This window comes from Dromaius novaehollandiae, chromosome 3, assembly GCF_036370855.1.
Source record: "Dromaius novaehollandiae isolate bDroNov1 chromosome 3, bDroNov1.hap1, whole genome shotgun sequence".
NCBI classification, from domain to species: domain Eukaryota; kingdom Metazoa; phylum Chordata; class Aves; order Casuariiformes; family Dromaiidae; genus Dromaius; species Dromaius novaehollandiae.
Window position 1 is genome coordinate 123,466,811 of NC_088100.1, and position 18,239 is coordinate 123,485,049.

Sequence of the window (18,239 nt, forward strand, 5' to 3'; positions counted from 1 at the left end):
CTGCAGTTCTGCCATTTCTGGAATGACATAAAATAAGAGTGCAAGGACAGAACAGATTCTCTATATTGCTTTCATTAACCAAAGATTTTCTGATGCTATCACATCAAAAATTGTTGGATATCTGCATGAGAAAGAGGGGACTACAAGGCCACTCAACATCTTTCCCAGCTCTTGAGGGGAAATTTTTGCAAGGGACACAGCATGGTTGAGTAAGAACTCTCCAGCCACCCTCCTACCCCCAAAGTTAATGGTTTTGGGAAAGGACCTTTACAAGAACTAGGTAGAGGCTGAAGGTGCCCAAACCTATTTGCAGTGACACTGACAACATTAATGGATTTAGTTGTGTTGTTCAGACATCCTTGGAAATTTGTAAGTGGCAATTTCCTCTGAACTCCTCATTCCCTTCACTTCAGCTTCCCTCAACACCTGCCTTATCCTTTCCTTTGCCTCATTTCCCTTAGCTGTCTTTTTTGCTTTCCTGGTCTTTCTGTTTCCTGCACCAGATAAAGAAATTATGATACTAACTTGGTGGGGTTTTTTTCCCTATTTGCATGGCTTCTCCTGCTTTTTGTCTACCTTCAGAACACCAGCTTTCCCAGGTGCACACTACCTAACGCTAGTATACCGCCTAGTCCTGCTTCTGACAAGCCTCAGGACACCACCTAATTAAGCATTATTCATAAATAACAACTTCCACAAAACACACACAAAAAGTATTCAAAAAAACAAAAAGCTGTCAACACTAAATGCATGATTTGCATAAGAGAGAAGAGGAAGGAAGAGTGCTATGAGGCTCTCCAGCTTCAGGGTGAAAGCTAATAAAAGCTAACTTCTTGCCAATCCACATCATCTTTTATTTTCTGAGTGTCTCAAACTTCAGTGGCCCATCCCTTCACCTAGGGAGATTACATGTAGAGATTAGACCAGCATTCAAACTATAGTAGCTGTCACGGATTATGGGGCCATTGTAAACATGTGTTTGTAATCTGTGTGCTCTTCATTTAATTCTACCCATATATTTTCTATCCCCCATTGAGGTCAATAACTTTGATGGAAAGCTAAAATTTCCTTCAGAAAGGTAGAAAACCCACTCCCTGAAGTTTCTAGATGTGGTTACATGCTACTACATGGGATTATTTCCACACACACTACCTTTTCACAAAGAAAAGCTAAAACTAAACATTCTCACTAATTTCCAATTTCATTCTCACTGTGTTATGCATTTCTTCTTCTGCCTGTGGAATAGTATCAGTGATACTGGCATATGTTGAGAGATAGATGAAAACCAACCCAGAGTGCCCAAGTTTGAGACAGTATAGTAACAACAGTAGGGAACTTTATGAAGGGGCAGCATACTAGAAGTATAAACTCCCCCAATATGGCTCCATCATATAGTATGTGCTAGTGAGGTAAAAGACAGCTATTAATTTCAGCATCTATTTCTCTCATCAGTTAGAGAACATTATTAGAGACAGTATTTATTAAAATAAAAATTAATCAGTGATGTATGTCAAACGAGAAAAAATAATTAGATCGCATCAGGAGTTAAATTATGTTCAAAGAGACCAGAATTTGGCAACATCACGTCACGTATTAGAAAAATTATATATACTAATACAGATCTCTGAATACAAAACAAGCTTTTTCAAATCATTCATGTTTTTCTGTTGTAAAAAACACTAGTTCATTTTTGTGATGCACATAGCCGTCTATTGAGAATTTGAGACATCTATTCTTACCTCAGGCTCATTTGAAAGCTAAACATAGAAAGAGTCACATAATAGCTAATGGTGTCACCTCAAAAGTGAAAGCTATCCACAGGTAATGAAATCCAAGCAAATTTTGCCACTGATTCCAGCAAGGCCTAAATATTGAACTGAACATCTGATAAAGGAGCAGACAGACAGGTAACAGTGGCAGCAAATCAACAAGCCTAAGTCTGCCTGTGACAGCTACTGATAGCATATGTGTTAGAAAAGTCCTGAGATCCAGATATATTTGTCCTGTTAAAATAGCTACTTATACAACTGCACTCAACTTCTGAACCAGCCTTTGCTTACCTCCTTACAGAAGGGGAATGAGAGAAGTATTCTGTCTTCTCATACTATATAGCATCTTCAGCCACAGCCTGCATAAAAGCAGGAGGGCCATTTCTACACAAAGCTTAAAATATATTATTTGAGAGAAGCAGAGTCAGTGTTACTGCATCCTACTACAGAGCAGTTGGTAACCCTTTCCCTATTTAAAGATAGCAATTTAGCTTGCAAACTTGCAAGACTAAGCTCTGTTGTGCTTATTTTTACAGTTTTCTAAATGCACTTCACTCCAGGGTGTTACTAGTTGCTGAGGCAAGTGAAAAGTTGCATCTAATCTTCTGTCTAAAAAGATATTTCAGCTAAAGAAGTTAACATTTAGTTCAACAAATAGGATTTTCACTCCAAGGATTTTAACTATTCTCTCTTGCTCAAAAATCCAAACAAAACAAGAAGAAAACAGAGCAAATGAACCTTCTGCACAAACCAAAGGAGTTAAAAATATCTGTGACTTTTTGGTCTCTTACATCAGTTTGTTTTGAACACCAGAGCTAACTAGAACATCAAAACATACATAGAGAAACTGTTTATTCTAAGTGTTACAAACACATACATGCTTTTAACCCATCAGAATACTTGCTGTACCTATCCATTGTGTTTATTTGAACTGTTTTCTAATTCAGTTCCTATCAACTACAATGTTATTGTCAATCACAATTCACACAGCAAAAACTACAGATTTGTTAATTCCTATACAAGTCAATCCACAAGTTTCAAGATAAACAACGTGAAGTAAACAAAGCACTTTGTATTTATTATCAGCATGACCAAGATGTTACAGAACACAATTATTTTTATGCATGATAAAAAAAAAAGTTAGATATATTGCATTCCCATTCCAGCTCTTCAAAAAATCTTAACTGCTTCAAAAAATTTTTCCAAGAGACTTGATTTACAGACTGAGTACAGAAAAAACACTGAAGTTCTCTGCTATGATTTTTTTTAAGACAATTATTCTTCACAAGAAAAAAAGAAAGAGGGTCTCAGAGTTAGTCTGTCCTTTATAAGTGGAAACTAACTTATTAACTACATCTAGAGGCTTGATGTCCAAAGACACCATCTAAACGGGGGCCAGAAAGCTTCTGCAAACATCTTATTCAGCCAAGGCAAGCTCAGATACTACGCCACTTTCAGTTATGCTCTCCCCCCTGCCAAACTGACCTGTGACTTTCCTGGAGGCACAGCTATTTCTCCTAGCAATATATCACACAGGACCTAATCTGGTATCACATGGCCCTGAATCTTCTCAGCTTCTGCCTGAAACATAAATAATGTTTATTTGGATACAAGCATTATTTCCCTAGCCTTCACAAAATTTTTATTTATATGTATATGTGTGTGCACACACACATATATATAGATACATATTAAAAAAGCAACAATAAAACATGAAGTGAAGCTTGAGGAACAGGAATACCCACAGCACGTCTAGAACTTGTCAAGCTATTGGGAGTCATAGTTACAAGTACAGTAAAAATGGGTGTAAGTATAGTCTGTTTATTGAGGTATATTATGATTTGCATACTACTAGAAATTTTCTTTTGGGAATTACTACAAAAATTAATCTTAAAAAGAGTTACATTTCACAGAATTAATGGTTAGAAAAAACACAGGAAAAATGTAGTTCTTGAGCACAGTCCAGTAGTTTCACAGCTGCACACATACAATTTGTAAAGGTGGAAAACTAACAGAAAGACTTCAAAAAATATAGTTTAAACTTCCTTTCTATGAGAGTAGCAACAGCACTGTATGTGACTGTAGAGTTCATTTCCGCTAAAATAAGAACTTCATACTAATGGTAACTTAGCAAAGAACTTTATTTACATCAGTTGAGATTTCTACCTAAAAGGCAATTTCATGATCTGCCCTCTGTGCAACAATATTAGTATTAGTGAAGGCAGCTATGCTGAAGCTAATTTTCCTATATAAAGTGCAGTTTGGCATTTCTAGGTTGAACTTTATTAGCATAGTTTTGACAATTTTTCTTTTTGGTGATTCTCCACTGCTGAAGAAGTGCCTGTTCAACCTGGAAACACATCACATTGTTTTTCAGGATTGAGTATGAATCATGTCAAATGTCTTCCTTTTTAGGGTTGCAATCTCAAAAGCAGTCTCAACTAACGAAACAAATGTGGTGGGGAACAAATAACTTTATAATAAATATCAACAAATAACACGTATCATTCTTAAGTTCCATTATGAACTACTTCACAACATACTTCACGTTCACCGCAGTTTCATAATTTCACATAGCATAGTAGAGCTAGTAGCTCAGCTCTGACTAGACATTTAACACAAGAGAATAAGCTCCCAGCCTGAAAATATATATTAAAAAAAAAAAAAGGTGTCTATTAATGGACTCCTGGTTGAAAGAGCTACCTCCTACTTAAACTTACCAACTCCTTAAACTTTTGTAGAAGCTAACTGAACAATCTTTGAAGAAGCATGAAGCTTTATTTAAAGGTAGGCTTTAAGATATTGCCAGCACAGAGAACATTATATACAAAGCTGTCATCTACAACGCAATCAAAAATTACATAAGCTGTAGAGAATAAGTTGTCTGATACAGTTACCGCTATTCTCTGTTAAAACTTGGACAACCACACAGAAAAAACTCAGAAATAAAGCTTTATTAAGCCAATGCTGTAATTATCCATCAACTTCAGAAAACAAATCTTCAACTGCTTTTACCAACAAAAATAGTATAATGGTATAATATATTATACCATATATATATGGTATAATAAAAAGGAGAAAGAAGCTAAGGAATGCTTATGTAACTTGAACAAATCATTCTAATGTTAATAAACATCTTATTTTATGTTGACATTCATAGTTTATAGAATTATTCCAAAGCCATTTTCTAGAGGTTTATTTTCCCATATGATGTCTCACAGGTCATCACCTTGCCCATTATTATCCCATACAAGCTATGGCTGCATATTTCTACATGTACCCACTCAGCTCAGTTCTACTACAGGTTTTTAGTAGAGCCGTGGAGAACTTATCCTAGTAGGTTCAACCAGAAGCTTCTTAGAGCCTTTAGACAAAAAGCAAACACTAGTTGAAAGGCTTACATCTCACATGCCAGAAGCCAAGACCACTATCGGGGCAAACCATTTAAAATGATCATTGATATGCAAGTAATACATATTGATACAGGAGCACAGATCTTACTATGTCTCTTCACTTTCCAGTTCATTTTTATAACTTGTTGTAATAATGCAACAGCAAACAATTAAAGGGCTTATTAGTTAAGCTAGTCTATTAATGTTATTCCTTTTACAGCTTGCTATAGTTTACAGCATAAGCCAGTGGTGTAGCAAAGTTAATATCAATGTTACAAATTAAACTCTACATATTCCACTGAAGAATCCTTTGGAAACTCTAGAGTACTCTCCAGGACTACCAGGGAAAATATCTACCTTTTTAAAAGACCAGTTATAGCATTTCCAGATCTTTGCTGCACTTTCATTTTGGAAAAACAAAGCAAAAACCAAAAGATACCGGTCTAGTTTCTCAAAGACAACTGCAAACTTAGTCTTTCAGTTCATGAAATAAGTTAAAGCAACTTAAGACCCTGGTTTTGTTAGCAAAAGTCAGCATTTCTGAGACGGTAGGCTTTTTTGTGAAGCCTCATGCTGAACACACACACAAGAACAGACTAGCTTTTGTAAAAAGCCATACAAAAGAGCTTAAGCATAAGCTTTTCCCCCTGCTTGGCCACAGTCTACCTTAGCAACATCTCCAAGTCCTAGGGAGCAAGTTTCCTTTAGATACTGTAAAGAGGATACAGCATTGTACAAACAAAAGGTGTCGCTTCTATGAGTTTCACTGACAGTGTATAGCTGTTCCAAAAATCATAATGAAAAGAAAAACCTCAAACTAGGCGATGAGAATTGCAATGCTTGTTGCTAGGATAATTAAATACTTCATAGTATTTTCCTCCTCATACAAACCAGTCATTTTTACAGGTCTCCTATACACATTATTTTCAAGCAAGGAGATACATTTTCAGTTAGGTATACAAATCCTGAGTAACTTTATTGAACGTAAATTGTAGTAGAGCATATACATGCATATATAAACTGTATTACTACACAATGGAAAGTCTCATAAGATCCTGGTTTTTTGTATTAAAGTTACTAAGCACATTCTCCCACTCCTTCAGATGACAATGAGACTTGCAACCACAGCTTGTTCACTTTGAGCCACCACTGAAAACCAGGCCTGCACCCTAAGATCATCCCTGTTCACCAGGTCTGGTAGACAAGCATTTCTGTTAGATTGCTCTTATATCTAGGTGAGTCAGCCTTGCCTGAACCAGTCTGGGATACATCTGTGAGGGGCTATGGGGAACACAGATACCGCAGCAAGCTGGATACCCCAGAAATATAGGTACAATGGTTTTGGGGGGGGGGGGCAGGACTGCCCTTCAGACCCGCACAGACCTTGGTGCAGGGACCCCAGGGAGGTGCAAACCAGTCCCCAGCCCCTACTGTCTGCCCAAAAAGCCTTTTAGCCTCCCGCCGGCCTAGGGACACCAAAGAAGCCCCCCATCCGCGGCCTCGCCATCCACCTGGCCGGGCCCCCACCCCAGCCAGGGCGCCCTGCGAGGCAAGGCCCGCCATTACCACCTGGCACCCTCAGCGCCGCGCTCGCGCGGAAACGCCTCCGCGGTAACGGGGCACCGCCGGGCGGCTCGAACTGTCCCAAACCGGGCGAGAGCGAGCCGAGAGCTCCCCTCTCCCTCAGGGGCTGGGGCCAGCGCTTTCCCCCCGCCAGCGCGAGCGCGAGCCCATCGCCCTCAACCTCAACCGCCACCGCCCGTCCACGCGCTGCCCCTCCCCCCACGGCGCGCGCGCGCGCCCTCCCCCAGAGCAGCCCTAAAAGCTGCTCTCGGAACGGCGCGTCACACCGAGCTGCCAACCAATCGCAGAGCAGCAACACCTGTGCCCGCGGTTTGCGAACTAGAGGCGGGCCGGCGAGTGAATGACAGCTCGGCTCGGCCTCTCAGCGAGCAGCGGCCCGCCTCCGGCCCCCCCCCCGCCCCCCCCGCGCAGAGCGCTGCTGGAGAGGGGGCGGATCCCCTCTATCTTATCCCCCCCCGCCCGCCGCTCGCTCCCTCCACCCCTCGGCGGCGCGCTGCGGATAGACAGGCCCTCCGCCCAATGAGAGCGGAGGCCGCTTGCGCGGCGGCAGCGCCCGGGACCAATGGGCGCGCCCGCTGGGCGGAGGCCCGAGGTTTCCAAACGCTCCGCGGCGCCATGGGCTGAAAACTAAACCGAGATGGAATCTCCCAGTCTGAACCGGTTTGAGCCGGTTCCGAGTCTGTGGCATTAGGAGGGGGAGACGCGCCGCGCTCAGTCCCTGCTACCACCGCCGCCTCCGCCGCCGTGTGTGTGACCTGCTCATAGGGGAGCCCTCAGGGGGAGCCGCCGACACAGCTGGGGGGCAAAGTTTAGTGCGAGCTGGGGGGGGTGGGAATGGGGGTGAACTGAGCCAGGCCGAGGGGAGGGCGGCCGCGGCACGAGTAGCGAGAGCCTGGGGAGGCGAGGGCGAGCCAGCCACAGGGGCCGCGGCCTGGGGAGCCAGCGGCTCGCGAGAGACCCAGGGCCCAGCCGAGCCGAGCCACGAGGAAGGCGAGAGTCCCCCGGGGGGCCTCGGGAAGCCGGAGCCCCGCGCGGACCCCTCCCCCGGAGGGAAGCGCTTGCCGCCTGCTGCGCGCCCGGTGGCGGGCGGCCTTGCTGCTGGGCGGGGAGGCAGCAGGGAGCCCGTGCGCCGCGGGGAGCGGCGGCGCCAGCCCGGGGGGCCGCAGCCTGCGGCGGAGCGCGCCGCGCAGTCAGGCCAGGACGCGCTCGCTCGAGGGGTAGCGCGGGGCAGAAAGGAGTGACACTAGCCGTGAATACTCGGTAGGGAAAAGGGTGCGCGTGGCTTTTTGCTCCCCCCCTTCCCTCCTCGGGATTTTTTGGGGGTTTATTTTTCGTTGGGTTTTTTTATTATTTTCATTTTTTTGGCGTGTGGTTAGAAACTTCGCTCACCCACCCCTACTTTTGGAAGGAAGAGGCTGTAAGAAACACCTAGGTAAGTAACTAGTAAGGGCGCGAGAAGGGGGTGTTGTGAGGAGTGGGGGGGGAGCTCGGGGAAGGTGTGGGGGCGGTGGGAGGGGTACGGCCGTGTGTGCGGAGGGCGCAAAGTCTTGGCCGTGGAAGGAGAGGCGTAATGGGCTCTGGCCGGGAGCGGAGGGGCGGGGGAGGTACAATCGGGCCTGGGGTACGAGCATCCTAGGCCTTATGGTGCCCACCGAGGAGCCGAGCGGAGAGCAGCGCCTACCACTGATGCCGGGGCCGTGGGGAGAGCGGCGGGGCGGGCGGAGGGGGGGGTGTGCGGAGCCGCCGCCGGGGCGCGCGGGCAGGGCCTGCGGTGGCCTCCGGGCCGGCACGAGGGGCCGAGCGGGCTGGGGGGGGGGAAGGGAGAGGGGGAGGTTGGGATCTGGCGGGGGGGGGAAAAAAGCGAGGGACATAATCTGTAAAATATTAGGAGTGGAAGTTTCCAGAAATATTTTTGTGTGTCTGTGCAGCAGTATTGAAACGTCCGCCTGGATCACGTGGGGGCCCTGTATAGAACGCAGGGCTGGGGCGGAGGGAGGGAGCGAGCGAGGGAGGGGCCGCGCTGCGGCGTCCCCGCCGCGCTCCGCAGGGCCCCGGCCCGGCCGCCCGCCGGCCGCTTCCCGCGGGGGGGCGAGGGGGTGCTTCGGGGCGCCCTGCTGGGGGGCAGCTGTGCGAAGAAAGGGGTCGCCGGCGGGTGACGCTTTGTCAGGCCGTGCGGATTTAATCCCGCGCGGAAGCGCGCGCCCGCAGAAGTAGCGGGGGCAGCGGTCGTTTTGTTAGGGGTTTCTGGTGTATTAAGTGCAACGCGAATGCCTTCGTGACGTGCTCTCCGTTTCTGCCTGTGCAGCTGGAAAAATAGACGAGTGCGATGCAAATAACTCGCTGGGATGGAAGAGGGAAGCGGGGTGGTAATTCGCTTGCATTTAGCAGTGGAATTACGCGTTTAGGATGGAGCTGGATGCCTTCCCTTGTGTGTGTGTGTGTGATGGGTTTTGTGGTTGTTTTTGTCTTAATTAGTTGTTGCCCCCAATCAGCTTTGTCTAGCTGTATTACTTTGTAAATGGTTGCATGTGCTCAAGGGTTCATTTTGAATACTCGTAAGTATTTCCTTTTACTCTTAAAATGTGTATTTTTATTCCTGTGCACTACATACTTAAATGGTTCAAGTAGATCGTAACATGCTAATTGTGGCCTTAAACTTAAGGTCCAGGGTCATTTAGAGTTGGGATAACTATGTAAACAGTCTTCTGTAAGTGCAGTTCTTCTGACCTTCGATAGGTGTCAGATTCTTGCTATGTTGTAGTTTAGAAATTGTTTTAACTTCTCTCGTTTTGCTTTTGTTGCCCCACTTATTGTGAGCGTTGAACTGATTTGTAGTGGTGTCTGGAACTGAGGTTTAAAACCGTTCAGGTTCAGGCATGATGAGAAAAGCATGGGAGTATAATAAATCAGAGATTATAAGCTTCATCTGGGTACCCTGTAAGGAGTAGGAAATCAAGTTGATTGCAGCCAGTATTGACCACAGAGCCGCCATTTCTATATTTCACTTTGCAAGTAGGTAGGTCATTTTGAAGATAATGCTGGGAGTGGCAAAGAGCCCTATTCAAAACATTTCCTTTTGGCTTCCATGTGGTTACCAACTTCTCTTAGTCACGTGGCTATTGGATTGTGTTCTTAGCACTGCATAAAAACAACTGGGACGGGCTTAAATCTAGAATGAATGCTGCTACCTGAAGAACATCTAATTTTAAATGTTCATTGTAGTTGAAAACAGCATTCCCAACTCATGGTCGAGGCATGGAAACCAGATGTGAGCAAAAGGGGGTGTGCCCAGAAGTAGTGTGTCTGGTGGACGTATTAACTGCTCTAAGCTGAAGAGCGTATTAACTAGCTGGATTTCTTTTCAGTAGTACTGCTTACTACCCTCTACAAGATGAAGTTTAAGTATCTTTCTGAGTTAGGAGAACTTTTATTCCTTATTTTGTATCTTGCTTCCATACGTAACATTACGATCTTGAAAATTTTAGGGGGGAGGAGGGAGGATGGTTGTGGTATGTTATGATTTAACTTACTTCAGTTTTTACTTGATCTTTACCTGGAAAGCCAGAACAAAATATTATAAAAATACTGGCTGGATGATGAGATGGAACTGTCAGAATGAACACATTAGAGTAGTAACCCTAATTAAATATGCATTTTATGGCTTTAAAGTATAACTGAATTGTTCTTTTCATTTACGTTTAATATCTTGCAGTACAGATGTGAATAAAATTTCTTGATACTCGTTGCAGAAGTATGTTTCTAAAGAATGATTTTCTCAGCTTGCATGTTATTGTAGGACTTTCACTTAATTAGTAATTACTTGGGTTGAATCACAGGTTTGTCTTGCTCTTCACTTTTAAGCTTAAGACTTAACTATGTAAAGTGTAAAGTTAACTTTTATTTGCGTGTGAAGATATTTAGCAAAATGCAGACCTGACTTCTGCTAGCTTACTCTAAAGAATGGGTTGGCTGGATATATCAGCTTCTTTTATTTATTTATACCTGTGTGTTTATGCACACATGTATGCTTTTTTTTTTTTTTTTTTTTTTTTTACTATATATGGGGGTGGTTCTAAAAGAGTTTCAGATTGTATCTTGCTGAATATGCAGATAGCTCTAATAAAGGTTTTTGAGTTGTCCTGCAGTTTTCCAAACCCCTGGGTATTTCTCAAGCTGGAATTGTGTATTCATTTGTAGCTCTGTAGAAGATTTTGAGGAGGGTGAAGGACAGGGAGCTGCTGTAGAGGAGAGGGTAGGAATATGTGTCACCATCACCAGTTAAGGTGAGAACAGGGCAATAAATCTGATGAAATGCTTCCAGTATGGAGGGTGGTGAGAAAAGAATGGCGTATAAATTAATTATCCAAAATTCCATGGCTCTTGGCTGTTTTTCTTGCTCTTTTTCAAGAGTGCCTTCAATTTTTTTCACCAGTGTCTGGCTGGTAAGCATCCTGTATGTATATGTATGTACATGCACATGCATGTGTGACTTCGTTTGCATAATACTGAGGCTATGTTATCTAGAACAAGGAGTTAAGAAGTGTGTTGCTGACCTTATGGCACCTGAGACTTCCAGTAGACTTCTCAGTTGAATTCCGTTTCTGCTTGAAGTGACCTTACGTGATATGTTGAGTAACCCACTGACTTAGCTGTCTCCTTCTCTGGCCTCTTGTTTGAAGAGTGCCCTGAATCAGGCAACTTTCTTGGTTTAAATGAAAATTTCTTGCTTGTATATGTGAACTTGTGAACAGTTTGTTTCAAGTATTTGAAAAAATCACCTCTGGTCAACTTCCTATTGAATACCTAGATCACATTTCAATTCCATAACCAGTTGCTTGAAGGTTTTTAAAACTGGTTTTCTGAATGTGTGTACTGGCCTTGGAAACTCAAAATTCAACTGAGTTTTTTTTTTAGAGTTGGTTTTAGTTGTAATGGTTAGATATTTCTACCAGCAAACTTACTGTTTTACAAATGTTTAAAGAATAGTAGGATTTGTTACCTTATTTGAATTCCCCTCCCCCCCCCCCCCCCCCCCCCCCCGCAATATTTGGCATCTAGTTCAGCTTGTTGATAATGCAGCCGGGTCAAGCTCTTACTACATGTTGAATCTGCTAAACCCATGGAGAATTTGATTGGGGTAGTAACATGCGAATCTTCAGTACAAATTTGTCCTAGTACTTGTTCAACAATTTGTAGATGTATTGTCTTTAGTATTATCTAGTACTCCTAACATAGCTCATCTCATTGAAACAAGATACTTACGTTGAACAGCTTGCTTTACAATTATATCTAACAGTACTTTCTTAGTAATTGATCAAAAACTTCTTCAATTTTATTTATTTTGCAGTAATCTATGCCAGCAATTATGACAATGTTAGCAGACCATGCAGCTCGTCAGCTGCTGGATTTTAACCAGAAACTGGATATCAATCTTTTGGACAATGTGGTGAACTGCTTGTACCATGGAGAAGGAGCACAGGTAATGTTGAATTAGACCCTATATTTTTATTGACTGTATTCAATCTTACAGCAAATCAATTGAGGAAAATTGATTTATTTCAATAAAAACAATAATACTAGTGAATTTACTCTGCTAATGACTAGAATATTGCTGGCAGTTCATGTGCCCATGTCTAAAGCAGGGCTTGTATAATGAACATTGGTGTAACTCTTTGAAAGATATTAGTTTAGTGTGTGTGTGTTTTTTTCCCTAACATGCCTTCTTTTGCTGTTGAAATATGCAAGTGAGCGCATTTTGATGAGGACAATTTCTCTTGCAGCTTGGCTTCTCTGTCTTAGCTCTTCAAGGAGATCTGATTTATCTGTTACTTATTATCGTGGACATGATTGAAGCCATAACTCACTATTGGCTTCACAGAAGGATTACGTTTGAGGGAAAAAAAACCCTTAATGTTGTTATGGTATTTATATTTACCAAGAAGCATTTTTGCATGTATTTAAGGGAAGAGTTTGTCCTTTCTTTTCTCTAGTTTTTTTCTATTACTGTTTTTCTGTGCAGATTCTTCCCATGTTCTAGATCTAGTACAAGTTCTGAGTTCTGAATTCAAATTGGGGGATGTGCACACATGTGTGCATGCATATGTTGTCTTGAAAGTGAATCTTACATTGCTTTTGTCTAGTTCTTGAACTACTTTGGAAAAAAAGGCTTAAGAATGCTGAAAGCAAGTATAGCTACAAAGGTGCTGGCGTAGTTTTGTCTTAGAAGTAGTATGGACTCTCAAGTGTTTGTAGGTGGTATGCTTGTTTACCCTTCTGACTTAAAAAAATAGGTGGTGCTTGTAGTATTCTTCAGTTTGAATAGAACTTAAAAGTTGGAAAGGCTTATAAGGAGGTAGCAGCATGAGAACAGAGGATTAACACTAAATACAGTAATGTTCAAATAGCTGTTGTGCTGCTTTTGGGAGAAGTTGTTTCGTTTATGAATCAGCTGGGTGGAGTTTCACTGAATTATGTGTTTGTCAAATTTCTGATGTTTAGACAAATTAATGCAAGAAGCAGCAAAAATGGGAAAGGGGACCCTTAACTGGGAAAAGTAAATTCCAGTATAAGCCTGTAAGTGTACCAGTACATGACACTTTCATGCAACTAGGGTTTGATATTATAGTATGTTTCTGAAGATGCAGATGTTTTCCAGTGAGCTCCATGAGCTCTTGCCTCTTCCAAGAAGAGGAATTCAGGAGTTCCTGGAGGAAGAACTGCTTCTTCGTGGAGTCTGTCACCTCAGAATATGACTTAAAAGGTGGCAGGTATAACAGCAGTTGAAGAAACAAAACGTTAAGCTTGGTAGATGACCATACTCTTTTCCAGGCAAGCCCTTGCTAGTGTGGAAGAACTGTTTTGAATGCAGTTTAGATAGCCCAAGCTGTACTTGCGTTCAGATTTACTTGTCTGCTCCTTCTCCTTAATTCTTACCTCTGCTGTGGTGCTTGCAAAACTCTATCTGCTGATCTGTCGGGCAAGTAAGAAGTGCTTTTCTGTCAACCTTTTACAAATTTTTCTGTTCTTAGCCTTTTCTTGTCCACAGAAAACCTTCTCCCCCTCTGCCCACCCAGTTCAACACACCACTAAGAAGATCTGAGGCAGTTCAAACTTAGATGCTTTACCTCTACTCATTCCAAATTCTAAATGCCATTGGTCTTTTAGATCACATTTTGAAGGCTTATTTGCTGCTTTTTTTTTTTTCTTCTCCCCCCTCCAGTAGCAGCAACACAGTGAGATTTCAGTCTTAAGAATTGCTGTATAATCTATAATGTTTGGAATAGATGCCCAGGAAGTGTTGTTAGGTACTACTGAGTATGAAAGCAAACTTCTCAGAGCTTGGGATAATGATACAGAGCATGTGTACATCGTTGATGTTGACATTTAATCCTGTAACATGTCAGCAGTATTAAAAGTACCAAGGAGACGGTATAGAAACACTCCCAAGTTGACTCTGGAACTAATACAGCTATTCTTTTTCTCTTACACTAAACTGCATCAAAGCTGCTGAATTTATTAGCTCTGAAGCAGTACTGTGAGAATATGTTTGTACTGCTTCTGGACTTAAAAGGAGTATTTGTGTGGTACTACTCCATACTGAATCTACAGGGATTTGCTAGCTCAAGTCAGCACCAGAGTGGGGGTTGCTTCATTCTGTTAAATAGAGATGCTGTTATTGTAGGGATATTTTTGACATCCTTGCTCTTTGTTTTTCCTTTAAATTTTAATTAGTTAAATTCAACACCCAATTTGTGTTTTTTCTTACATTTTATGTATATATATTTTTTGAGTCTTGGGGGGTTCTGTATCTTACTGAAAATCAGCATTTTCTTAGAACAGTTCGTAATTAGCTCAAGTATGTTCGTGTAGCTAATTAGAAATTTGTATAGCTGTAGTGAGCTGTAAATGTTTCTTAAAATGAAGTAAGCTTTAACTGCTTTCTATTTTCGTGGAATTGGCTCTGCAGTGCTGTAAAAGAATGAATTAAATTCTATTAATTGTCACATAACTTGTTTCTCATAACTTTGGAAAAGTTCATCCTTTCAGTAAGGCAGTGCCCAGCGGTTGTAGTTGATGTAATTTGCAGCAGAATTTGTTAATGCATTGTATTTTTGGAAATAGCCAATGTTATTTGGCTCTTTAAAAAGTTGTTTTTGTACATGTAGGCTTGAAAAGGGAATGTAAAATAGATTCAGCTATTATAATGCACAGATGATTCAGATGAAAAGATTTTGCAAATCACTGAGACTATAGTGTCTAGTACAATAATCGGTAATGTTGTCCCAAGGAAAAGAGAACCATTAGTAAAACAATCCCCCCGATAAGTTTTTTTATTATTATTACTATTATTATTATTTTGTAAGCTATTAGATCTAGAAATCAAGGCTGTCACCACCTGCCCTATGCAATCAACGGTTCCTATATCAACAATTTTGCAGCATGATGCAGTGCTCATTAAAGTTGGCATTTTGTATAAATATTTCTAGTAAAACTAGGAAGTTTGAGTGCTGCGGAATAAAATTTTACCTAGAAATTTTTTTTTAGGTGGGTGAAAGCTTCCTTCCCTAGTATGTTTTTCCTATAGTGTGTCCCATTCTTACGCACTCACTACTGGTCTAGATTGGCCTTTATTGGAAGAGTGGGAATAGTTCAACTGTCTTGTGACAATGCATTTGATTTTGATTATTAATAAACCTTAATTATGAGACACACAATGTTTAAGTGACTTGTTGCTCCTGATTGAATTCTGACTAACTTGGATAAGTGATTTAAAGATGCATTATGTATTAATGTCTTCACTGACAGTATCTATCTTCTAAAACAATTTAATACTAATACTTTTTTAAAATCAAATTTGCTTTTAGCAAAGAATGGCACAGGAAGTCTTGACTCACTTAAAAGAACATCCCGATGCGTGGACAAGAGTTGATACTATTTTGGAGTTCTCTCAGAACATGAATACCAAAGTAAGTAAATTAACTTTTATTTATTTGGTTTTCTCTCTTTCTTCCATTCATAAACTTTGAGGAAGGTATCTTATTTTTAGGCTTAGATTTTCTTGATTCAAACCACTTTTTTTTTTTTTCCCTATCTTGTTCCCAAAGTTGGCTTCAAACAAGAACTGTCAATGGACTGACTACTTAAATCTCCTTTTACGTTGACAAGAGCTTTTTCTCTTTTTTTTTAAACAAGGAAGAGCTAAGAGCTAAATTAGAAAGTTTTTTTTTGTTTTTTGTTTTTTGGTTTTTTTTTGTCCAAAGCACATGCAAGCATAATGCCAGTTGTAAAGATTGGGGGGTGTGTGTGTGTGTATACATCTGAGTAATGAAAAGTCTCCTAGAGCCACATTTTGTCCTTGGGTAAGTGCTTGGCTGTCTTTGATTTTAATGAGAGCCATGTGCACATAACCGAGGAGAGAATTTGTCCCTAGGTATACAAAAGACAAAATAGAAACCTTATTAGGCTGAGATTTTGAGCAATCAGTGAAAGTTAAGCACCCCAAACTCTTTGCAGTATGAGTTCTAATCTTTACTAATATGCAGAACACACTTGCTTTGTAGTGCTATTTTAAATCCATCCATCATGGTAGTAACTAAAGGGACAGCATTCAGTTTTTGTTTACAATTCAAAATGTTTTACTCTGATTTATGAAGCTTGAACAGAAAAGTTGATCAAAATGTGTTTTCACTGTCTTAAGTTTGATGGTTAACATCTTAAATAACTGTCATGCATATTTTTCTGCTTGATACACGCTGTGTTCGAACAGAAAATAATCATGTTTGGATGGTTTCTGGATTCAGGTGGTATTCATGAAATTTTTTTTTTAATTGCACTATCAATTTTAGGGGAAAATAGTTTAAAGAACTTCCTCAAAGTGCTAACCTTTAAGTAACAGTGTTTGCCTGTTTGCTTGCCTGGTAAACTTTGCTTTTTATACTGACAGACATTACTAATGTTTAAGTTGATTTATCAACAGTATTTTTAAAAACTCAAATTTGTCTTGTGAAAAATGAGATGATTAGAGGAACAGAAAGAAAGCAACAGGTAAAGAATTCTTCAATTTACATAAATTGCAAATGATTTGGTGCTAAATTTATGCACTATGACATTTGGCTTTTATGCAATCATATTTTTTCTTTAATTAAAGCTGTTAACACTACCTGATATTAATCATAATGTTCCATTATGTTGATTGCTTGTAATAGGAAGAAAAGGGGTGTCTTCCTGTGCAACTGACACAGCTAGGCTTTGACGGCAGGCCTCCACAAGGTCTACCCTTTTGATTCCCTTTAACTGAATTCTGTTCATCAATTGTTTTTGTTTCTTGGGAGGTGGGAGGGAAAGGGGATTCGGTGCATAGAATAAGTAATAATAAGGGTACCATAGAAATTTCTACCATAGGGATCATTTCATGCTTTTTTTGGTCTTTGCTGTTTTCTGTCCCTCATCTTCATAACTCAGCAGTGGATTGCTATTAGACAATTAGAAGAAAACAAAACAAGAATAAATTAATATTAGACTTCTATTTTGTGTTCAGTTTAAATGTACTTGCGCATACAGTTGCAGTAGTTAATAAAAAGTGCATTTATGATAGTTCAGATAGTGAAACTTATAATTGATATGAGTGGGGGGGTTTTTTTGGACTTGGTGTATCTCATTGTGTGGAAAGTACCAAAAATTATTTTAACCGTACAATCAAACGAAGCTTAAAAACGAACCAAAAGAAAAACCAGAAAGTCCCTTGCAGAATATTTGGACAGGCTTATGAGACCCTCAAACACAGTACGGCAAGAAGGGTGTTTAGATAAAGACTGCGTGCAGTGATTTATTTCTACCGTTTCATTTTACATGCAAGTGATAGAGCAAAGTAAACATTACTAGTACTGAGGAGAAAAGGTGAGAAGAGATGAACAAGAAAGTAGCAATGGGCAGAACTGAAGTTGCATATATACAAAAAGACTGAATAGGCACCCAGACAAGATTAACCTCTTCACAGTTTAAGAGTTTCTAAATTAAATATTTGAGCAGATAATGAGGAATAGATGTGACAAAGTATTCTAATGGTGTCTGTCCTTTTCCTTAGGATTTCTTTTGAGCCAAAGAAAAGACTAAAACAAGATTAGTTCTGTCCATAATTTCTGTCAAGATTTTGTTCCAAGTTTTGTTTAGTAGTCTAGTGCTTTAGTAAGGTGAAATAAAACTTGCCATTCTGATTTTAAAGACCAGGAAGTTGACTTGTAAAAAATAAATAAATAAATAATTTGGAAGCAGAACTAACATCTTTGGTTAGCTGTTACCTGAAAGTGTTAATAGGTGTGCCTGTACAATCTGGGAATTTAACTGTAGTTCAGAGCTGTTTCAGGAGCATTAGCGCTGTCTGATGTAAATGTTTGTATTTTCAGTGTTGCTAGAAGCTTTTATACTAGCATGTTTTGTGCTGGTAGCCTGGCTCAGGTGCAGATGTCATATCCGTAAAACTATAGTATTGACTGAA

General features: G+C 40.9%; 1 protein-coding gene across 3 annotated transcripts in view; it reads left to right on the forward strand.

Moving 5' to 3' along the window:
• The first annotated feature begins 7,319 nt into the window (after positions 1–7,319).
• The window catches only part of XPO1 (exportin 1), a 42,988-nt gene continuing 32,068 nt past the window's right edge, over positions 7,320–18,239 (forward strand). Inside the window, exons 1-4 of one of the 3 annotated variants that reach the window (XM_064510024.1) lie at positions 7,320–7,489; positions 8,122–8,177; positions 12,093–12,224; positions 15,610–15,711. In XM_064510024.1, coding sequence (XP_064366094.1) covers positions 12,099–12,224; positions 15,610–15,711 — 228 coding nt within the window. In that variant the 5' untranslated portion in view covers positions 7,320–7,489; positions 8,122–8,177; positions 12,093–12,098. Of the gene's footprint in view, positions 7,490–8,121; positions 8,178–11,004; positions 11,029–12,092; positions 12,225–15,609; positions 15,712–16,950; positions 17,015–18,239 lie in introns of those variants that run through there. The other 2 variants (XM_064510025.1, XM_064510026.1) reach the window with 2 other exon arrangements.